We start from the raw sequence: 24,469 nt of genomic DNA on the forward strand, positions 1-24,469 counted from the left end.
AGGATTTTCAGAAACACTAACGTTATACATAGCAAAATATGAAGCAATCCTCTAACTCCCATTTACATACAGACCTGTGGCCAACCTTACAAACCATTTTGCATTTTTTCTAGCTGAGGCTTTCAAAATAGATAACTGGTGATTGTCACAGTGTAATGTGGGCAGCTGCCTGCCTAATGTAACTTAACATCTTCACAATATTTTACACAAAATGAGCAAATGTATCTTTGTTTCCTCAGCTAAAACAGCTCGGCTGCTGTAGCTGGTATTTATGTTGAGAGTGACATCTGATTTAAAAACAGGGAGCAAAAGACACTGAGTAGCATATCTGTCATCATAGAAACAATGCCATAAATGTAAGGAACAAAGGTCAAAGTCTTCATGTGTATACATACACAGACCACATGTGCATACTGTTGTCCAAATAAACTCACAGATATATATGAAAACTCAAGTTTGTGGCGTTAAATTTGTATTCTAATTTTAAAAATGTAATACACACCTATAACTTTTTCCCCTGTGAAACAGAGACCCCTGCTGGTGGGCAAACGACTGGCAACAATTAATGACATAGTTCCGTTTCCGGTGTAAACAAACAAGCCAATATGGCGGCTTTCGTAGTCAAACAAGACTCAGCAGACTGTTGCTAGTAGAGAGCGTCGCTTGTTGAGATTTGACACATTTTATAACATGGATGAACCGGGAAGTGGTGGGAATGTGGTTCGTTACTACTGCACGGCCGGTAACGGTATGGAGGCTTTTTTAATCAACGAGGTGAAGACGAAGCTAGCGGCTGAAGACGTGAGTGTTAGCTACATGCAACAACTAACAGCTACCCCCCCCCCCCCCCCCCCCAACCCCAAAAAAACAAAATAAAAACCTCGGGGTCTTCATGATTTAAAAGCCTTTAAGAGACAAATATACGGACGCTCTTTGTGTGGAAAGAAAAGGGGAAAAAAGTCATAATTAACTTCTAATGTTGATATTACGAAATTTTTTTTTATTTATGTTATAGGAAATATTCAAATTTACAGCAAAGTTTTATTTAAACGTTTTAGTCAGGCTTTACGTAATTTTGTGATTGTCGCTGTCACGCGATGTAATCCGCACAGGGTTAAAGCATGCGTACAGCCTCAAATATGTACATACACTCCTTCAATAAGTGTTGGCAACAGACACATGGTTGAAGGTTGGCTGTTCCATCCAGACAGTGATCCCAAACACACATCAAAGCTGGTTTTGGAATGGATAAAGAATGATAGAATTAAGCCTCTAGAATGGCCATCCCAAAGTCCTAACCTCAACCCTGATGGAAATTTGTGGGGTCTTTTTAAAAGTCAGGTCTATGCCAGGAAACCAACCAGTTTAAATAACCTCTACTAATTCTGACAAGAAGACTGGGCAGATATCTAATTAGAATTTTGCCAGAAGCTTGTTGGCTAGCAAAAGTGCTAAGGGACATTTAATCAAATATTAGAAGGGCTAATAGATATTTATTTGAGCCTGTATGTACGTTTTTGAACCTGCTTGGGTTAGAGAAAATACAAAATAAATTTAATCCTGTGCACCAATTTTTTTTTTTAAAGTTGTTAAAGATGTACGCTGTACAATCACTATGGAAAAAGAACAGTTCAAAGAAATCATCAACAGTCCCAAATTGCTGCCCATGATGAGTGTATGCAAACTTCTGATCACAACTGTTAACATGATCTGAGCCAGCTGTTGTCTCAGTGTGTAGAGAAACTGTTGGCCATCCACATGAGTGATTATCAGTGTTCAATCACTACGACCAAGCCAAAGTGGCCTTTCTCTGAAGGTTAATCTACTATAAGACGGGGTTAAAAATTAACTTTTTGATGAAAGATGTAGAAGAGCTCTTAAATGTGAATGTGGACTTTTGCATTTAGGTGTGTCAAATTCCAGGTAAAGTGTTATTCAGCTCTTCTGCAAAGATCAACAGAGTTAGTAACCTGAAGGGTGCAGAGAGACTCTTTCTTCTGTTGAAACAAGACTCGCCGGTGAGTCTGTCTGCCCACACCAGCACAGGTAGTAGCCTCAAACTAACTCCAAGAACCTATACATACAATTAATACAAAAACATAAGCAATACCATTCAGTGTTTACATACCACTTCTGAACTGACTTCTGTATCGCGTTTTTTGTAAAATTTATAGCAAAGGCAGCCTCTGTGCTACAGTCCAGACTGTTGGATGACAAGAATCAGTGGACCAGTGCTGTAATGACATGGAGTCGACTGCAGGGGGAGCTGACAGGCAGCAAAAACACCATCAAAACATCAAGCCCTGCCCTGGGAGTGACAAGGAAGAGGGAGGATGAGATGAGAGGGAGTGACGAACAGAGCAGAGAGGGGGAGAAGAGCCTTGTAGAGTTTAGAAGTACAGGAGGGGAGAGGAAGGAGGAGATTGACAAACAGAGAAGTGGTGGACAAAATGGAGTATCCACAATGGCACAGAAGAGAAAGAGAGATGAGGAGGAGAAGGAGAGGAAAGTGGCAGCTTGGGACACAGGCATTGAGAAGACTGTAGAAAAGGGGAAGGCATGTGAGGAAGAAAGGACGAGAGAGGAAGAAGCAGAGGGGATGTTAGAGGAGTTTATCGACTGTACACATGGAGCATACGTCAATGGGGGAGGACCAGTTTGTGACCACACAGCATCCAGGCTGGAGCACCGTGGAGCAAGTAGCAGCAGGAAGATGGATGACATAGCAAAGGATTTCACTGAAGAAAGTCAGGAAAATGGTAATGCAATGGCAACATTTTATTTTTGAGACGGCTTATACATCAGTGACTTCTGAGGTTAAAGTCTTTATATATTTATGTCTCCTCGTGTTTATCTCCATATGAAGTGAAGACCACCGGAGAAAAAAATCAGACACTGCTGACAACCTGTGAGGATAAACCAGAGCTGCTTTCCTGTATCCCGGTCTCCTTCAGGATCAGCTGCAAATGTTCTGGATCTCTGTCACGATGCTTGGGCGCACAGGTAGGAAATGTTAAAGTCTGTGTCTCTGCTTCTTTTTACAGGTGTTTAACAGAAATGAAGTGCAGGGGCAGCATGGTAGCTCAGTGGTTAGCATTAACTGCACCTGGGTTTAAAGTAGGTATGAGTCTTCAGTGTAAAGTCTCAAAGTTCTCACAGTGCTTTGAGCAGGTTTCTCCAAGAGCTCTAGTTTCTCCCACCACTGAAAAACACGACATGTTAATGCTACCACAACACTCACCACAACTTATGTAAGAATAAGTTATCTTAACACAAATGTTCAGAGATACGAGTTGTCATTTCTCCTCTAATAGTTTATCGGTTTAACTTACCCAGACAAAGGGTGTTGCGGCAATAATTGTTTAAAAGGATATATACTTTTAATCTCTCTATATTACTAAGTGCAATCCCTGGGATCCACATAGAAACAGACATTCATATTCAGTGGATATGTTCAAAAAAATGTTCTACTTTTGTGTGAAACAGGAGGTGAGCAGAGTGATTGGAGCAGGTCTGAGCAGACTGCTGGGCTGGAAGGCTGACTTGAAGAATCCACAGTTGGAGGTAATCAGTTGTGTTTGAAAAACAATCTGTTGGATTGCACTGATTATAAGTTCAGTTAAGTTTTGTCTTACAATAGAAATGTTTGCAATATAAATAGTCCATCTGTAGTTAATTGCTTTGCAGAGAGTCTTGCCTGTCTTTTCTGGCACTTCAGCTGTAATATTATCTATTGTTGTTGTTGTTTTTCTGTAGATAAATGTCCATTTGAGTGATGACTACTGCCTGCTCGGGATCCCACTGACCAGGTTATTGACAGTGATGTTTTACATTTAACACAGTAATATACATCGAAGTCTCAGTACAGCAACAGACCTCTTATACATTATGCAGTTCTTTTATTGTCACTGCTTATAATATGCTCTGTCTGTTACAAGTTTAGCTTACTGCTTTTTGCCATTAAGACCCACAAATGTTTAGTCAAATGACTTAAGATGAACCGGTCTCTTTAATATTATATCTGTAATTAATTTGATAAGAAGTAATAAGTTGAGTCTTCTTTCCTTCAGGTTGCCTCTTGCTAACCGGAGCTATATAAAAATCACAGGACTAAGGTCTACAACAGCCTGGGCCATGGCCTCACTGGCTCATATACAGGTGTATATACTACTGTACACACAGCTGTTCTGTGCCTGTTGCAGGTTATGGTTTGAATACTCATCATCATCATCATTTATTTATATAGCACTTTAAAACACACCTGGTAGACCAAAGTGCTGTACAATACTAATATGCACATAGTAATAAAACCAGACATAGCAATAAAAAAAAAAAAAAAAAAAATTTATATATATATATATGTATGTATATATATATATATATATATATATATATATATATATATATATATATATATATATATATATATATATATATATATATATATCAGTTACCCACAGAGTTAGCAGCAACTGCTCAGCTGACCGAAGGGAACGAGTGGGTACATGGGGCTTCAACAAGTCAGACAAATAAACAGGTGCCAGACCATTTAGAGATTTAAAAACCAATAAAAGGACTTTAAAAGGGTCCTAAATTCAATTGGAAGCCAGTGTAGAGAGGTCAAAATCGGAGTGATGTGATCAAATTTCCTTCTGCCAGTTAAAAATTGTGCTGATGAATTCTGAAACCATGACGGAGTTATATTATTATGTGCACAAATAAGAAGGCATCATCACATCATGCAAGCAGAGCTCTTCCATTTATGTTTGTGTAGCAAAATGATTTGCCTCTAGTTTTGTTTGTGGTTTTTACTGTAAATGGGTGGCGTTCCCACTCCGGCTCAGGGAAAGGTTTTTGGCCCAGGTAGAGGTTTTACATAGGGGTGCAGGAGATTGACAGATGGAGTAGAGCTACATCTGCTGTAATGTAGGTTCTGTATCTGTCTATTGTGTATTGTAAACACCGAGCGTAAAAATGAAGCTTTTAGTTTACCCTGTTGATCTACACCTCACCTATGGCCATGAGCTCTGGGTAGCCACTGAACGAATGAGAATGCAGATACAAGTGGTGGAAATGAGTGTGACTGAGCTCTCCCTTAGAGATAGGGTGAGGACTTCCACGATTTGGGAGGTACAGCTGCTTGGAATTTGACTAGGATGCCTCCTGGGCAAGGTATTCCAGGCATGTTCTACCAGGAGGAGGCCCCGGGGTAGACCTAGAACATACTGGAGAGATTACATCTCTTAGCTGGCCTGGGAATGCCTCAGCATTCCCCCAAATGAGCTGGAGGAGGTGGCTGGGGAGAAAGAGGTCAAGACTTCTCTGCTTAAGCTGCTGCCCCCGTGACCCAGCTCCAGAGAAGCAGTAGAAAACGGATGGATAGTTTAGTTTGTTTTGCCTATTTGGAGCTGGGAAGATTTTTGATATTTACTTAATTACATGTGCTAAAGTAACAACTTTTACTGTAGCATGTGTTTTTACAAAGTGAAAGTACTTTGGCTAGTCTACCACCCCCCATCTGATCCACTTAAAGAGCCCTTAGTATGATGTTAGTTGTCTGTCACTTGGCATTCAGTGTGGTGAACCAGTCACAGTCATACTTTTTGTGGTTAACCAGCTGTATGCGCTGTATGCTGTGTTCTGTTTTCTAGCCAGGCTTCCGTGTGGTTGACCCAATGTGTGGGGTGGGGACCATCTTAATAGAAGCTGCACAGGAGCATAAGGTCAGAAAAGAAATCATGTACTGTTGATCTTTAAAGTGTAGAAATGTTTAGAAAAGTTTGTTTATGAGGTTTAAAAATCCCTGTTTCTGGGATTTTCAGGATGCCTGTTTCCTGGGTGTGGATATTGATGAAGCACAGCTGCAGAAGGCCAGTGAGAACATAGCATTTGCTGAGTTGGAAAACAGAATAAACCTGCTGAAAGCGTCGTCTCTGGGTAGGTCAGCTGCACACAAAAAGAGCAGTAAAGTAAGCTAAATATTACATTATTAATACATGTCTTACTTAATTGTATTAAACTAATGTTCTCATTTAAAAAGAGGGACAGACGTTAACTTTTTAAATCGCACCAGTTGTAAATCCAGTGCAATACAAGTGGATTTTAAGGCGCACGACAGATGGCCCTGTGTGCATGAATGAATCTAGTCATGTGTAAAATTAGCCAGACATGTGAAAATATAGATAAACATGAAAAAATTATAATGTGCACATTTCTTTGAATGTCACATATGACATGTTCAGTCTTATCAAACCTGACTGGCGTTACTTATATGAGGTTAGTCTTTATGGTATCTTAGAGTACATTTCTTTTTTTAATAGAGGAATTATATCTTGATAAGACCGACCACCATAAAGTAGCTCACATTTTCACATTTTTAAAAAGGATTAAATTATAAATTGAATTACTATAAATTAAATTTTAACTATATTACAAATTCATGTCTTTGAGAAGTTAAATATTGAATCTTAGCTCCTGAATTTTCACTGTGGATGCATGGCTGCATTTTTTGGATAGGACTCAGTGAGTGGGAGGTTAGTGTGAAGCCTGTTGTCGTATATTAAATTACCTCTAGGCTTGTTTGTCCTCCTCTGTGTGTGCAGTACTGCCTGTGCCCAGTGCCACTGTAGACGCTGTGATCTGTGACCTGCCATTTGGCAGGAAGTTTGGCTCCAGAATAGACATGGCTGCCAACTTGCCACTCATCCTGACAGAGATGGAGAGGTTTGTTCCTATGTTTGTCGGTCTCAATTGTTTCTTTTAGAATTGTTTGGCGAAACAGAAAACATTACTTGTTTTCTCTGTGAATGTGTGTGCACTGTGGATTTTTAGCTTGGGAGTCACTTTGCACATCAGTACACATCCTAAGCTGTCTTATTGTTCTGTTTTTTAGTTAGTTAGTTTTTTTTTAATAGGAAAAACTAAATTAATGCATAGATAAAAATGTCATAGCCATTATTGGAATAAGCATTGAAAGATAGAGATGCAACTATTATAACAAATGTTTGTGTCTAGAGTTCTCCGTCCTGGTGGTATCCTGGTGCTCCTCCTGAGTCCTCAGTTGTCCTGTCTACTCAAAAAACTTCTAATAGAATATGATACTGGACCAACATCTAACCCTGAAACAAAGCCTCAGACTGGGATGCAAAACTGCCCATCTTCTTCCAGATCTCCTTCTAAGAAGCAGACTTTCCAAATCCACTCTGGGGTCAAATCCTCACCAAGCCAAGAAACCAAGCTTCAACACAGTCTCCCTTTCACTGTGTCCTCATTGAAGCATCAAGCAACTTTCAGAGTCAGCTTAGGAGCAATAGATGGACTTATTCATAAATATGTCAAAACAGACTGTTGTGTTTTCAGGGATGTTATGTTTTAAGGCACTTGGTTTGATTTTCTTTGTTGCTAACATGTAAAAAAAAAAGTGGCCATGTTGAAATACCACTGTGTTTTAACCGCTCTGTAACATGTTTTGGTTTGCTTACAACTTTTTAATTGTAAATGAGATTTCCAGGTATTTAAAATATGTTTTGGAAGCAGCTGAGAAATTATTTTTGAAAGCTTACAAGTAAAGAAATTTTGATTTTCCAATCCTCCAGCAGTGCTTGACCTCTAATTTCTAAAATCCTGCCCGTGGCACTCATTCCCAAGCTCACTTATTCATTGATTATGGTTATCTTTAAAAAGCAACTCACAAATGTTGCTCAGTATCTCAACATGTTCATAAAATTGCCAGACACTGCCTTTTTTTGCATTACTTTTTAATCAAACTGTGATAAATTGTGAATTTCTTCTCAACACTTTTCAGGTTAATAACACTGGCATAGTCCCCTGCTTTTTGTTTTGCTAATGGGGGACCATTCCATGGTGACTGTATGGGGTTTTTTTTTTTAAGAGTTTTATGGCAGAAAATAGTTTACTTTTTAAATCAATTGTGTGTTTAACTGTTTCATTATTTGCTAACACCACTGGAAAATATGAAATATCTCTAAAACGGTAACAGGAAAAGATGGGATTGTTTTTCCCTGCATCACAGACCCCCTCACTGAATCATAAAGTTGCCATCTGCCACTGTTTAGCCCTGCTTAGCCCAGTTTTACATTAAGGGAGCCAAATAATGCAGCCATAGAGCTTAGTGTTTTTCATTCATTTCCTTTCCCCTACAGCTTCCTGTGTAAATCCCAAAATCTGACTTTATTTTCATTATATAGTGAAATCAGTGTAGGTTTGGATTATAATTTGTATTTTTTCTGCTGTTTCTTAATATGTATCCATACAAGCAACTAGTGAAGTAGTAAGCAAATAGTAATAATTTAATTGCATTTTAATTACCATATTCAACTACGAAATCCGTTTCCAAACGCATTAAAATTTAACAACACACGTCTCCCCCATCAGACACCATGGAGAGGGTACGCCATGATGTCCATTGCGCATGCCCAATGCGCAGTGGAAGCCATGTTGGAGCTACATTGGATTCAGGCTGGGATTTTCTGACGCCGTATGTTTTTCTTTAAATATCTGTTTTCGTACATTGTTGGGGTTCGTAAACCGTGCGCGATCGGCGCCGTAATCGGCAGTGGAAATGATGAACTCCAGTGTCGACCTGTCCCGGCGGAATCCACAGGAGGATTTCGAGCTGATCCAGAGGATAGGAAGCGGCACATACGGAGATGTGTACAAGGTAAAACTGCAGTGCGCAATCACATAGTTCCATTTTCGGACACAGAGTAGTTAAACACCACCAGCGTATTTACAGTCTTGTGGTCCTACAGTGGTGTTATAACAGTAACGAATCGTTTCTATAGCCATAAGTGAGCTGTTTCTAATATGCTGTTACCAGAAGGTTTTTGTTTTGATGCTTGTTGGTACAGTAATTACTGTGCTACTCATGTTATAATTCCATTGTCGGACACACAGCAACTGTTTGACTTCGCTTGTGTTTATGGTTGTTATTGTCTTGGCCTTTTTATCCATGCTTGTTTAGAGATCCGGGTTACCATTATGTTAATGTTTTCTGGCTGCTAACATGCCTGGGTTAAGACTTAGTTAACGTTTAATGTAAACCCAACGTTAATTCTTGGTTTGTTGAGCACCGATCATATTTACCTCCGTGTAAGTGAGTTGTTGCACAAATTGTGCTACGTCGACGTGCTTGTTTGTACTCGCTGGACTGTGGCTGTGGTCTAAATTGCGTTGTGAATAACAGCAGTTAATGTTAAAGAAGAAGTAGGAGTGGTTGATGCTTGTCCGGTAATAGACCTGCGGTAGCTTAGCTGTCCGACAACGGACTACTAACTTGATAGCATCAAGAAGCTAGCTGGGACGTCTTGATGCTACATGAGAAAACTGTCGCAAGTAGTGAACATGCAGTGATTTGTTACCCTTACACGAACACACACTAAAAAAGAGACTACCTGATAGTTTACTGGCTGTTTGTAGTATCGTAGAGGCTTCGCAAAACATGTTAAACCTGTCCGCGTATCCCGGACAGAGACTGACAGCTGCCTTTCCTTTGGCTAAAGCGCTCAGATCTGACCAAGCTACAACAACAACAACCGTGAAATAACCACTTCATATTGTTGTTTTTCACACTTTAACGTCAGTAGGCACTCGTCGGGTCATTTTTAAAGAACTGTGGTGCTCATTTTTATGTAGGCTGTGTAATACAGTTGGCCTCTTAGTCACTGGGCTCCACACTTTACCGAGGCCCAGTGCTGGGAACCCAAAGCCTGTAATCCAAACTGTAAGGAAGTTCCTGAATGCTGTGCAACTCCATCATAGTCTCAACGACTGTGTCATTGTTCGTTATATGTAACACAAAACAACAGCAGTAATAGCCACGTACCACAACAGAAACACAACAAGCTGGTCATGTATCATGGGAAATGATACAAAATATGACAAAGTATCCCCAAATAATGCTGCAGTACATGAAAACCAATGAGAATATGTAGGACAGGATACTGTAACTCTAAAACTAAGAACCATGGACATAAAAAAGTAAACCTATCAGTCTCACCCGTTTGATCTGCCCTCTGTAGCAAATCAGTAAGGTTACAAAAGTTAACCATCTATACCCTCAGTTATGTATTTGTTTGTGTAATAGTCACTCTGTTGTGGAATTTAACTGCTGTGTGAGGGAGGCTTTTTGTAGACGGGAGATTCATTAAACACGGTAATAGGACTTGATGATGTTTGGTTAACCTCCAGGGTCTTTGTGGTAATTACAGGAATCCTAAAGACTAGAGATATTAAATGTTTCCAGTCTTTTTGAACACGCACAGTCTGTTAATTTCAATCCTAAATAGTCCATCATATGCATATTATATCCTTATTTATTTTGTGTGCGTTTTCACAAGTGCCCCTCATACCCGCCCACCCTCCGCTGCTCCTAATCTTGTTTGTTTCTAATTTAAGTTCAGTATCTTGCCTTGTTGTAGATAGGTAGGTTGGCATCTCAGACTTGATTCCCCTTCCAGGCCTGGAACAAGCGGCACATAGCTGATTAATGTGCACCAAAGTAACTTGAAAAACAGTTATAAAGGACAAAAATCACACAACTACACAACTTAAATATGGCAGAATTATGAGTTAAGTTGTAATTTCTCACTGGAAGCAGATTAATATGTTGATAAGGATGCTATACTGTAGGAACTATGATCATTATGTAGCTAAATGTCTATTTCATTGTTTTCAGCAGGAATTTACTGAAAGACCTGAAACCTCTGGATGTGCTTCTAAGCACCAAGGGACATGGTAAACCTCACCGATGCCTATATTTGGTTCTACCACTGTGTGAAAAAGTGTGGCTTGGACAGGAATGTTTGAGCAGGAAATAAAGCATGAACTCTGCTAGCTTGTTTTCTCCTCTGTTTGTGGACCTGCCACTCTTTGTGTATCTGTTAGAAACTGTAGGAGGAGCATTGGCTGATGTTGAGACAGGCCTTCTGTGTAAAAGATCACAAATCTGAGCCTCACAAAAGAGAGTTTTCAGGGTGAATTTGTGGCTCAAATTTTACAAAGAGGGGAACCCGTATTTTGTGAAACCACCACCATGGTAGTTAGTAATATATGTAAAGCGAGCCATTTCAGGTCAAATAAGCACCAAGGGTTCAGGTGTTTCTCCCAAAACCCAGGTAAGGATGGAGGAAAATACCTTAAAATGGTGAACAGTCAGTAGAACTACAAGTCTCTGTGTCATATGATTAAAATGTTTACCTTCAAAGTAAGGTGACGTAAGGTAGACATAAGGGTTGTGGCACAACCCTGGGGCTGTGTAGTAAGTTGGGACAAGTGAGTATTTAATGGTGGTCAGTTTATCCGCATTTAACACCACATTATTTCCCCAGAAATAAATAACAGAAACTAGACACAGGATTGGTATTCCTGAACGCAAATCCTCCACGTATCGTTACTGGAAAACAGCCTTCCTACTCCTCTTGTATTAGAGGTGACAGTTTTGTCTGATTCACATATTAAGCTCCTTCTCACCTTCGTGGATTACACTGCCTTTTGAAAACAAAAGGTATATTCAGTGTCAACTTTCATGTTAAGAATTACCGGAACATGATAGCAGTAAACTGCACGCAGCACACTTATGTTTGCCAGTCTTGTTGGTGAGTCAAAGATAAGCCAACAGAAAAAAAAATGACATTGACAAACCGAGCTTTCTCTCACTACCATTTTTATTGATTTGCCACTTAATTCTGGGCGAGCGGTGGAGCGACTACACTCTTCTTTTTAAGTTCCACTTTATCATTTATACTGCTTCAATAAATGCAAGTATCAGCTCTTCTTTGTTTGAGAATTTGAGATTGTTGTGTTCTCACGAAACACTTCAAGAATCTGCAAAATATTAGATATCATGTAAGAGGTTAGCAATGGTATTATGGCTGTTTACCTTTTTTTAAACTGATTTTGAGTCCGTTTACTAGCATGGACATCTGCATATGCCAGAGTCGACATAGTTATTTGTGTCTGGTTATTGACACTGAGAAAAGCAGAACGTTTTTTAAATGTATTGTGGGGAGAATTTGCGTTTTAAAATGGCCTTAACTTGAAACTCTGCATTAGGATGTTGGAAAACTGGCGCTGGAGGAAGTCACGCAGTTGTCAGAAAGAAGACTGCGGTGTGGTTCGAGTCCTTTTTTGAGGTTTATGTTTTGCTTTGTCTGGTTTTTACTTCCCTTGATTTAACCAGGAAAGCTTGTGCTTCTTCATTCTGTGCATTAGAAAATGATACTTAACCAAAACATTCAAATGTGATATCAAGGGATCCTTTACAGCAGCGGCCCCCAACCTTTTTTGCGCCATGGACTGGTTTATGTCCCACAATATTTTCACGGCCTTTAAGGTGTCGCGGATAAATACAACAAAATAAAACCAGTACCGGTACCAAAAAAATAAGATGTATTCATAACACACGGGAAATGTCCCAGGGAAACCGAGTTAACGATAAAAACGATAAAAAAATAACAATAAAAGCTGATTTAAAAACACCAAAAACCATAATTTTCACACCCGAGCCTCAATTCTCAATTCTCGTGGCCTGGTACCAAACGACCGGTTCATGGCCCGGGGGTTGGGGACCACTGCTTTACAGGCATCCATACACAATGTGTTGGGAGTGATAGGGCCCGTCTCACTACTGCCATCATCCAATGTGTGAAGATGGAGACACCAAAGGCGAGTGTGTATCTGCGACACACCAGTGGCTTTGACGAAAAAGCAGTATTTGGCTCCCAGGGAATGAGAACAGGCTGGTCATAAAAGTAATACAAGCCTTTCGTCCCGTCATCCACAGTTGAAGCTGTATTACGTGGCTTTCTTTGCACATTCACTTACTTTTTTGAAAGAATGGAAAGAATGATATCCATATTGGTTATAAATGTGACAGTAATAGTTCCCCTGCCCTGAACTTGTGTGTGTGGCACAGTTGAGTCTCCGTAGTATAGGAATGCAGGAATCTTCGCTTCCTCCATGTGTGTGTGTTCATGTCCTATTGTTTCACAGCAGTCTAACAGAGGAAGACGGTGGAGCGGTGAGCCCCAGTGCAACACATACACACAGAATAAGATGAATGTATCATCACCTGCATAGTCACGCAAGCACAGATGGCTGTAGAGTCACAATTGAAGCTGCTGGTCCACAACCATCCTGTTTTTGTCCTTGTTCCTTCAGTTGTTTTCTCACTGTGGTGGAGTATAAAGACTTCAGAGTACATACTTTCAAGCAATGCATGGTTTGTGAAGTACGTTGAAAATTTTAGTTGCTATCCTGTTAATCTACTCTGCAGGATTTTGTCTCTGCGCCACTAGTGCTGCGAAGTACCGATAACTTGCATGTTTACAGGGTAATTAATAATGCAGTGCAGTGGCAAGGAACTGGTAATAACAACCCTGTGACTGTGCTGTCATGCAGCGTGGTAGATACTGTAGTTTGGTTTCCTGTTACAGTAGGTATAATACAGATGTGATACTTTCTGCTTCTGCATATATGCGAGGGTCTGAGTGATGTCAAATTTTAAGGGTGTAAATGTGGCTCTGTGAAGGCATCCACATACCAGTCAAATTGTCGTGGTAAGCCAGCACTGCCATTATGTTGCAAGAGTACTGTGGCATGGCAGCTAAGCATCCATGAGGTGTCAGTAGGTGTTAATCCTGGCCTTAATGCTGCTGAAAAATGCTAATGTTAAAAGTTTGTTGCCTGCAGTCAAGCAGGGATCACATTAAAACCAAAAAACACTGCGTTTCTGACAGTTTTGTTCACTTCCTTGCACAGCGTAAGTCAGATCATTTAGTTGGTACAGGGTCTTTTATTTTGAAATTGGACTGGATTTTCTATCTTCCTGTCAGCATCTTTTCCTATATGTAGTTGACAAAAATGGAGTAAGAAAGTGTTATTAGCTTTACAACATGGAGAGATACTTCTAGGGTGCGTCAGAAACATACAGTAGTTTGTCAGGTGGAGGCAGAACCATTATCTTCAGTGGGTGCGATCAGCTCTGTCAGCCTCATCCGAGGTACAGGACGACAGTGTATTCCTGGGATTAGTGTGTGATCAAAGATTTTCAGCGTAGACATAATTGCCTTTCTTTTAGGGAGTGCAAAATTAAAATGCTTTGTTTAACAGATGAATTCAGAGCTCTTGTGCAACACTTTGTAATCCTTGCTCTGTATAGACTGTCAAAATTGACATGTCAGTCTCCTGTTCAAAGCATTTTAACTATGTAAACAAATCAGCAGCCCACTCTGGTACACAATATCTTGAACGAGGGTGTAACCAGTTATTTAAAGTTCAGCTTCATCAGGTTAATACAGGTCCATGCACAATCCTGTAGGCTGGAGTCGATCATTTTATTTAATCCTAAATGAGTAATAAAAAGAGTCTGCCAGGATTAGCTGTTGGTTTGCACAATCCACACAGTGAGTGGTGTGACTCCAGTTGAGCACAAAAGACGTTATGGTGTGATGTGAGGAAGTCTGTGGGCCTTCCCTTGTAAAGCAGCATATTTGCTGCATTTGAACTGGAAAACTTCCACTCAGCAAGTTTTGCTCTTTTGAATTAAAGGAGCTGCTACTGTTACTTTTTGAAGTTGTTTCTTACTTGATTTGACTCTTGTGTTGCATGTTTTGTGATGCAGCTTTTATGGTTTGTATTATTTTTGTCATTTCAAATACTTGGCACTAGGGCTGTGCAATATGACCCATAATCTCATATCCAGATATAAGAATTCTGTCGTCCCGATAACGATATAAATCACAAAAATGTAACATTTTCTGTAAATTATGTGAATCTCGGGCAGCTCGTTTTGCGGGAAGTGTTTCCAGCTGCGCGTCATGTAGCTGGACTCCAGTGTTTTAACCGATGCATGAAACATACATTTTTAGACATAAGTTGTAAAGGCCGCCGTTTTCTTTGAGTAGAAAAGCCTGTTCTAAAGTTTGAGTCTAAGGTTTATTTTTTAGTACCTGGCGGCTCTTTTTTAAATTCTCATCATCTGCTCTTTCACGTGATTCAGTTTATTTTTAAAAGTCTCAACAGGATCTTGAGCTTTATTGTGAAAGGTTTATGTGGAACATAAACAAGCGGACACGCGATGCTGTTACCGTCGTTGTTGCTAATCACAACGCATAAAAACAGGCGCTTGTCCGTAGGTAGTGTGGTTATATTACATATAAGAGAAAGAGAGAACTTTAAGAAATTAATATAGCCACTACAGTGACCATCAAAAGGATGAAAAAATATTGCCGTAAACAGTTTATTTTGCGACACCACGAAACAAACGATAGCGTAAAATGAAACGATAGACGTTTTTTTTTATCGCCATCCGATATATATCGTTATATAGAACAGCCCTACTTGGCACTTTAAATGCTTAAATTAAATCAGGACAACATTAAAGCTAATGAAAGGCCACAATGAAAATAAAGAGAGCTAGTTATTACATTGGACTTCCAAATATGTGGCTCCTAGTCTCTTTGCTTAACTATGACACAGAAAGAAACACAAAGCGCTATTTTACCACACTTGGTTAAATGCCTTTTTGATGGCTTGAGGAGTAATACAGATTCCTGTATTCCTGGCAACAAGCTCAAGTTTTCAGATGCAATGGACTCTGTGAATTTGCCTCATCTTTAACGGAAATGTCTGTTTGGATTGGGTTCTATTTGTGCTGACTGCCACCTACACCAATTGTTTTAAATACAGCAGGGGTAATTTTACGCTCTTCAGCAGTAATATGTCACTGAAATTTATAGGCCCCTCTTTACTAAGGACTAGGAAGGCCTTAGATCTCTGTGTTGTTTGGATCATCTTGTTGATTATACTTGTGCCAGAGTACAGCGCTTTTGCTGAAGTTGTTCAGTAACTCCTGGCACCGTAATAGCAAAAGCATCAAATCCTATTTCAAGATGTGATGATATTGAGTTCTTAACCCTGGCTCGGGCTAAATGCCAAACTCCTGGAAGGAATTTTTATGTCTGTTTTGACGATCGTTGCTTGTGTTATGAATAAATGTACTTTTTCTATTACTCCACTAACACTGTTGCTGCATACACATAGTGCACATATTTATGCAGACGTTTGGGTGGGTCGGACTTACAGCGGTGTGTGAGGTGCGTGGTATGCAACTTCACAGGCTGACACTAAATGTTGATGCCAGTGATGTGAATTATACTGATAATTTGCAGCATGCATACATGGTACAACTTTGAGTGCTTAAAAAGAAAGAACGGTTGAAGTGGACTTGAAGTTCTGGGTGATTCTTTTTGTGTGTCTCAGCGCTTATGGGTGTTCTACTTGAATGAGTGGGTATTTCGTTAAAAAACAGGTGTACAAATTAAGCGCACTCAACTACATTTGGCTTTCACCTCACCTGTCCCCGCCGCCTGGGGCCATGTGTTTGTAATGGCTCAATGACGTCGTGAATTGGACTAAACTTTGAGTAAACAAGCTATGGAGCCAAAATATGTTACTTATGGAACACCATCTTTATAAACTTAACTTGCAGACTAATCAGCAAGTTGGTAAAGTTAAATCCAAGAGTAATTGTTTAAAAATTGTGTAAGCTTTTTATGTTTTTCCAGTATGTTTAAAATGGTTCAAGCTTCATCGCTTAACCAGCAGAGGAAAAGATCATGTTTGTCTTTTAAAAAAGTAACAATCTTAAGGGAGAATTAAGATGTAAGTTGAGTAATTAATGTTAATGAGCAAACTAAAAGCAGAAACTCTTAAGTCATGAACTTGACATTACTTAATGCACTGGTTATCTTAAAGTTCAGTGAAGCGTGGTGGTAATTGGAAGGACAGCTGAAATCGCTTGGAGAAATCTTGTCAAAGGAAGTAAATGGCTAACTACTATTGTAATTGTTGCCCCGGGCCAGGCATTAACTCCAGCGCTTTTGCAGTGGAGCTGCTCAGTGGCCTTTAGCAGAAGGAGCTGATTATACTGGATCACTCTTACATGGAAGTGTGTTAGTTTTTAATGGACATTTTTTCACCCTCAAAGTTCGAAGAAATTAGACAAAGTGAAGATGAGATGGTAACTGGGTATAAGATCATAACTGCAACAAGTTTACGGAGACAGGAGGGGATGGGGATCTGAAGTGCTAATATGGAAGGTTATGCAAGGTTAAACTGTACCATACAGTATATGTATGGTACCATACAGTACAGTACCATACAGCACAGTTTACAGGAAAGAGACATGTAGACATTTAACCAAGATCTGGAGATGCCTGTCTGGGCTGAAGATCATTTAGGATAGATTGAGTAAAGTTCTAAAATCATTGTGTGTGTGTTAGTGTGGCACATCGGTTTAGCACAACTGCAACACTGTATCTGTATACAGATATTGGAGCAACATTTCTTGCAATTCAGGCTACATAATTACAAGGGAATGTCTTGCCTATTTCAGCAAGACAGTGCCACACCACATTCTTTTTGTATTACAACAGCAATGCCCAAAGCAAAAAAAAATGTCCGGGTGATGAACAGGCCTGCCTCCACCCTTGACTTACCCCACTCACTGAATAAATACAATTATTCATTATGAAAAGAGCTGAACTGAGCAGCTGATACCCTGAATCATGAAAGGAGGGGGAAACCGCTTGAGCCACAGTCTGCCACCAAAACTATGTGTATGCTTTTATGAGAATTTGTTAGATGTTTTATTCCAACACTGACTTCTTTTACTTTGTAAAATTTAGAACCACAGTGTGCTTCTGTGTTGTGGCCACTGTAATATTTCAGGAAGAAAGAGGTTTTTACTAATGTTCCTGCCTAAACTTTGGTTTTTAAACAAATGATCAAACCTTCAGGCCCTTGGCTGCAGAAAGATGGAATACCCATCAGTCAGTCCCAGCAGCAAGCCTCTAAAATTGAGTGTGGCCGTGTTTTTGCCACCAACAGAGGCACCGAGCGACCATGAGTCATCTCTGGTCTGTCTGAAGACGCTCTGTCTCTGCTCTCCACTCTGCATCCATCTCCTCCTCTCTTTGCTTCTCTTTGTCTCTCCCACCCTCCCCCCGCTTTGTTTTGATGTGGATCGGTCTTGGTTCCCCTCCTTCACTTGAATTTTTTATTTTTTTTAAATCCTATAGTTGGATAAAAATAAAATTCACGTGTCTGTGTTTTGGCATTAACATTGTTTTTTCCTGTGGTTACCCCTTAAATTTATTTTGCCATCACTATTGTGTGACCACAGTGCACACTACTGAAGTGATCTCGGTAAAGTTTGAGTCATTGTTTGTGCCACTTTGTTTTTTTTTCACTGCTCAGTTCTGTCAGCACCTTATGCTTCACAGCATCTGACACACAGTATCCTGGTGGTGATGGAATTAAACCAAGTGCAGTGCCAATGAATTCTGGGGACACACCCTTGTGGTTTCATTATAGTGCAGCTACACACCTGTAAAGTTTTGTGACTGAGTCTTGATGTTCCAGATTCCTGCCTAACAAGTCTTGACCTTTTGGCGTTCTTCTTAGTAAAGCATCCGAGCGGTTGTGGCAGCACTAATTTATTCTGCTACACAGGTGCTTGTGTCAGTGCAACAACACAATTGCAACTTCATAGTTTGGTTGTTTAAATCATCGTGTGTGTGTTGGCTTTTGCTAGTATGGTCGGGTCATGTGTCAGAATTTCAGAATTTTTTTTTTTTTTTTTAAGTGGCGAGTCCCTCCCTTATGTTTCTGTCTGGCTGTACTCTGCCTTTGTGGTAGTTCTTGTGTAGGTGTCCTCAAGATCTTGTTTTGCCACAGACAGATGGACTGCCATGGTAAAACAATACCTGCTGTGATATCACAGCCAGTAAAAAGAACATTGCATTTTAAATTATTCTCATTTTGATACTTATTTTATTTTTATTTTTAAAGGGTTTTTAATTTTATAGTCTTTTTATGTTAAAATGTACACTTATTTTACTCTCCTATATAGGCTAGCTTCCCCGCAAAGTGACCATTTAGGACAATAAAGAGAAAAACATACTTAATAATGTTTTATCTGTGATTGCAGCGTGCAGGGAGCATCATTTATTAGTGCAAACAAATGAAGGACATTTATCATCATTTTTCCAACGAGCTGCTGTCAGTGATGACAGACTGCCCGATTCAAAGTGCGAATCTGTGGCCACAGAGTGCCAGCAGCACCATTATAGTGCAATATCAGTACTACAGCATAAGTCAAATGTGAACACAAATCTGGAAATGTAAGTAAAAGCATATCATAACTGCTTATAAATTTAGTTTAACAATGAATAAAGTAACTTACGTTGTAGCTCTTCAGGATCTTGCATAATATTGTCTCATAATCCATTTAAATTAAAAAATATTTGCTATTTGAGATTTTGCATCCTGGGTTGAGCTTTTAACCAGCTGTTTCCGGGGTTTGGATTGGCATCATATGAACTCGTATAGCGAGCTTACGTTTGGGCCTCACATCAACAGCTGCTCATATCACATCCTCGCATCCATAGCGTGGATGTACTCTACACTGTGTTTTTGCTCAAGTACTGAAACAAGTTCGATGTTTCCACCCTTAAGCTTTTTTTTTTTTTTTTTTCTTGCATATTTTGCGCAGCACTGTTTTATGTTGAAGGTCTGTTTGAAGCCAAACGACTTACATACTACTTAAGTAGCTCCCGTTTCCTTTTTTTTTTTGTCTTAAAGGTACTAAATCATTCTGGGAGGCTGTCACCCTGCTCTCGCCCTATGTTTGTGCTTGTGTCATTATTTTGTGTACTAGGGAATGTAAATGCATGTCGCCCTAATGTTAAATTAATATGAACTTGTGTCAAGAATCAGAATGAACGGAGATGTTGATGTCATGTTGATGGTGATGTCCCCCCACCAAGCATTAAGACTCAATAATATTCCAAAAGCCGATGTATTAGATCAATGTCACCATACTCCTAGGTTGTTCATAGTATTGAAGCTCATTTTTCCTTCCCATGTGGAATGTGCTGGACTCTTTTCCCCATTCTCTCACACATACAGTGCTGCTTCTATGTCACACAGGCCACTGGGCATTTTCTTGCCCTGAGTGAAGCACGCAATTCATGCCTCACCCAAAAGAAAAAGAATCTTTTTCCTCATGTATATTTCATATGTAATTCCTCTCTGACCCCATCAGCACTCCTGCTAAATGTAAACAACAGTCTGCTATTTATAGAAAATCTGCCTCTGTACTGTCGTTCCCCTCTTTTCTGACTTATGCCAGCTTTTCAGGAATTTAGGAAAAACAAGTCCACACATTCCTCCCCCATCCTGTTTGTGGTTTAAAGGGTTGCGAATGAGTTATGTCAGAACATTTTTTATTTGCTATACTGGCTACAAACAACTGATTTTGAAAAGTACGACACAACCACTCATGACAAAAAGGCACCAATTATATTTACCGTCAATATTTGATGGTGGCATTTTTGTGGATTCGGTGTTTCTATCAGCTTCCTCTCAGCTGATTGAAACTCATCTAATGAACGTTACAGTTTTGTCTTTCTTGTGCTCTGAAGTGCAGTGAAAACAGTTAGGGTTTCTCTCTATCTGCTCTCCAGTTCTGTCACGTTGTACCTTGATGTTGCTTAAACAACTTTGCTTAATGACTGCTGTTCATGTTCAAGCCTACAATGACTCACGTTCCTTCTTGTCATACTTTAGGCTCGTAATGTAAACACAGGAGAGCTGGCTGCTATCAAAGTCATCAAACTGGAACCCGGTGAGTTACCTCATCTTTGTCTCTCTTACTTTATCTCCCTTCTTTTTTTCTCGCTGTATCCTACTCCTCATGTTTTTGAATTCCTCTTTCTACTTTATTTTCTTGCTGAATCTAGGGATGTGCGCAACCAGCTGACTAGACGTTTAAAACTTGACACCCTTGCTAGTTGGCACCGGAAATACCAGTTGGTTAAACATGTTATTATTATATTATTAAACGTACAATGACACGTACTGGTTCAGAAATGTTAGGACACCCTCTGCATTTCTGTCTTTTTTTTCTTTTCTTTTTTTAAAAAGACAGAAAAAGACAAATAGTATATGTCTGTGAAGGTTCTCAGTCATCCAGGTCATCGTAGTCTAAGGAGCTTGGAAAGAAAAGCGTCTGGACTTCTTTAAGTTGCTTGAAGACGTTTCACCTCTCATCCGAGAAGCTTCTTCAGTTCTAGGGTCAAATGGTGGAGAGTCCCAGATTTAATCAAATAGCATACTTTCTTTTTTTCTCTCGTTTAAATGACGAGTTAGTCACCTGGAGCATCATTAGGTGTTGTCCTACTTATGCTCTCTTTCAAATCCTTTACCCCACTTTTTCTTGCTAAATAATAGTTCTTATCTTCGTGTCTATTCCTTTATATCCCCTATTTTTGCTTTATCTTACTCCTTGTCTTTCCATTCCTATATCTTGCTCTTCATCTTTGTCTATTCCCTTTTCTGCCCCTTTTTGTTGCTGTCCAGTTTGTATTTAGTGTGCGTATATATCTCTCTTTCGCTCGTAAGTCATTTTCCTTTCTATGTTTTCTCTAAGGATTCACCAACAGATTGTTATTTTAGTCTGTGAAGTTCTTCATTACAAACCTCTTTTCCATACTATGCCCTCTTACCCAGCACTCACTGATACTTGTGCTTTCCCCCCCCCTTAACTATGTCCTTTCCCTCATACAGGTTAATTTCCTTGTCTTTTTCTTGTTTAAATCGGGCATTTCATTTAGTAAGTAAAATATTTGAATAATCCAAATAGTCAGCTGTTCAGATGCCCTTTCTTTGGGTAGATAGTGAGTTTTTGACATTAAAATATTCTTTCTTTCTTTTTTTGTGGTAATAGATGTCATCTGTGCTTTTGCTTGAGTCGACCCTCCCTCTTTAAGTAGCGATGATGACACTTTAGTTCACTTTACTTTACTTTACTTTTACTGCCCAAGCGACAGTGAGGCTAGACTTAGAGGCTTTTTATAACCACCTAGCAACAAAGGTGCAACTCTCTCTCCCTCCTTAGAGAGAGGAGATCAAGCCAGGAGATCTAGAGTTCAATCTTAGAAGCAATGGAATTTTATTTGGCCTCCTGATTTCTGATGTTGTATTATTTTTTTTTTTTTGTTGTTTTTTACTTGGTAAAAATAAACTTTTCTTCAATGCAGAATTGTATTTTTATAACTAAATCAGTTATCAGACTTTACAGTTCCCCTAAACTGCACAAGTTACACGATCTTCACTGTTAAACATCTCTGAAAGTAAATAATAGAAAAAATAAAGGAGTTAATGTACACATAATTTACCTTTCCAAACAAAAGCAGGTGTAACAGATTTCTATAAAAACACAAATGTACGTTTCTTGCATCATTTAACTTGTTTAACTTACATCATTCACCAGATAACAGGGGAGCAACCCTTTTCTCTTTTTCTTCCACTGCTCATACCGAGGCTCATATTGAAGCTACATGCTTTGCGGTTCCATCTGCACGCCACGTAGCTTTGGCCACTTTCCTTTTGTTATCTTTGTTTTTCTTCTTCAGTTTAATTAATCATCTTCAGCTCTGTGACGATACTTAATTTAAGTTTTCATGCCAGTTCACTGATGATCTAGTTTGGCGAACTTTGCATCACCCTCACTCGCAGCGAAGAAGTCGCTAACAGCCACAGGCAGACACTAACAATGTGTGGCTGCCCGTATGAGTGTGCAATATTTGCCAGTGTCAGTTTGCACATTTTGCACATGCATGAAAGGAACTGGCTCATAATTGGACATACACGATGTTGAGCAGCTGGTTACCAGTCCAGGCTAGGAATCCTGAAAACTAGTCCCCATCTGATCAGTTGGTGCATCTGTAACTTTGAATTCATGACAGCTGATTTGTCACTAACAATATCAAGCCCAAAAAATATTGTTTGGGGGACACTGCTAGACATTACAGGACAGCTGTTAAACTATATCCTACCAATGTGTATGCTATGTATTGTTTTGTTTTTTTATAGCATGTCATGAATTCAATCTGCAGAAAGTCCTATATAAAGAAATACTGTTTACTTACTTGTTTAATTACTGTACAATTTATGATTTTGGACTGATGAACTGCTTTGCTTCAGTTTATGCTCTTCTTAGTGGTTCAGACACAAGTGCAAGAACAGTCTGTCAGAAACAGAAAATAGCAAACAAACCCAGCCATCTATTCTGTAAGTCATAACAATGCCAAGATGCATACTAAATGATCACTATAATAATATTGTGTGTGTTTTTATTGAAGGTGAGGACTTTGCAGTCGTGCAGCAGGAGATTATAATGATGAAGGACTGTAAACACTCCAACATCGTTGCCTATTTTGGCAGTTATCTCCGGTAAGAGAGTGTGTGTGTGTGTGTGCCAGATGTGGAGTGCAGTATTTTCTTATGGTTATTATTAGAGTGCATTTAATTGATATTTAAGTGACTCATATTTTTATTCGAAAAAAGTATGAGTGTCAGAGAGGAAAAACACAAGCTGGTGTAAGATAGATCGAAGGAGGCGAAGGGCTCATACCTTGTGAGTAAATGTAAACATGCACTTAGACAGAGTTCTCTTTGTGTGTGTGCAGAAGAGATAAGTTATGGATCAGCATGGAGTACTGTGGAGGTGGTTCTCTGCAAGATATCTATCATGGTAAGGACACCCAGGCACAATGATTCAAACCATTTCATTTTTACTGTGATCTTTGATAGTCTCTTTTTCCCCCTCATGCCTTCTGTCTTTTTTTTAATCTAATATTCCAGTAACCGGGCCTTTGTCAGAATCACAGATAGCTTACATGTCACGGGAGACCCTACAGGTAGTGTCTACAGTACTGATAATGTGTGCCAGATTAAGATTTAAAATTTCATCATCTTTATCATGTTATTGTTGTCTTATTTTATGAGTAATAGTAACGGTAACGTCATTTGCTGTGTAATTCTATTTGCAGGGTTTATACTACCTGCACAATAAAGGCAAAATGCACAGAGACATTAAGGTGAGTTTGGAGAAAAAGGCAGTGGGCAGTGATTTGTTCATAAATAAAGTTATAGTCATGATTAATTGTTAAATCTGATTTCTGAAAATCTACATATTGGCTCTACATTTACACTTTGTGAGTAACATAGCAATCTACTTCAGCTATTAGGCTCATTTTTAGTTAATTAGGGTCATTCATTTGGTTCAGTAAGGCTGTTTTTTGCATTATTATTATCATTATTATTATTATTCTTTTACACTGGGACTAAGCTTAATAAATGCTTGGGAAACCTGTTGTTGGTGCACAACCACATATATTAAGCATGTGTTTGTTATAGGAAAAATGAATAGTCATTCCCCACTACCAGTTAAGTCAATGACAAAGCACTTTGTAACTGTTTTGCCTTTCAGATTATACTTAGTAATACTTATTATAATTAGCAGTATTATTTAAAATTTAGTTGAAGTGTAAAATTGTGTGTTTTATCCTAAAGCTCAGTATATTTTGTTTTTGTTGTTTTT

At 39.2% G+C, this 24,469-nt stretch overlaps 2 protein-coding genes across 8 annotated transcripts in view; both read left to right on the top strand.

Moving 5' to 3' along the window:
* Window positions 1-555: 555 nt before the first annotated feature.
* Window positions 556-7,831, top strand: thumpd2 (THUMP domain containing 2). The gene is made up of 11 exons (XM_026190822.1): window positions 556-801; window positions 1,908-2,046; window positions 2,175-2,759; window positions 2,867-3,003; window positions 3,487-3,564; window positions 3,757-3,809; window positions 4,071-4,158; window positions 5,652-5,723; window positions 5,823-5,937; window positions 6,603-6,723; window positions 7,015-7,831. Exons 1-11 carry the CDS (start codon window positions 691-693, stop codon window positions 7,373-7,375), a joined length of 1,860 nt encoding a protein of 619 aa, XP_026046607.1. The 5' UTR covers window positions 556-690; the 3' UTR covers window positions 7,376-7,831.
* A 575-nt stretch (window positions 7,832-8,406) lies between these two features.
* LOC113034675 (mitogen-activated protein kinase kinase kinase kinase 3) overlaps window positions 8,407-24,469 on the top strand; it is a 42,807-nt gene continuing 26,744 nt past the window's right edge. For all 7 annotated transcript variants that reach the window (XM_026189491.1, XM_026189492.1, XM_026189495.1 and 4 more), the window contains exons 1-6: window positions 8,407-8,680; window positions 20,653-20,710; window positions 23,229-23,319; window positions 23,556-23,620; window positions 23,731-23,786; window positions 23,919-23,966. In XM_026189491.1, the coding sequence (XP_026045276.1) occupies window positions 8,582-8,680; window positions 20,653-20,710; window positions 23,229-23,319; window positions 23,556-23,620; window positions 23,731-23,786; window positions 23,919-23,966 (417 nt within the window). In that variant the 5' untranslated portion in view covers window positions 8,407-8,581. The remainder of the gene's footprint in view (window positions 8,681-20,652; window positions 20,711-23,228; window positions 23,320-23,555; window positions 23,621-23,730; window positions 23,787-23,918; window positions 23,967-24,469) is intronic.

This window comes from Astatotilapia calliptera, chromosome 13, assembly GCF_900246225.1.
Source record: "Astatotilapia calliptera chromosome 13, fAstCal1.2, whole genome shotgun sequence".
Classification (NCBI taxonomy): domain Eukaryota; kingdom Metazoa; phylum Chordata; class Actinopteri; order Cichliformes; family Cichlidae; genus Astatotilapia; species Astatotilapia calliptera.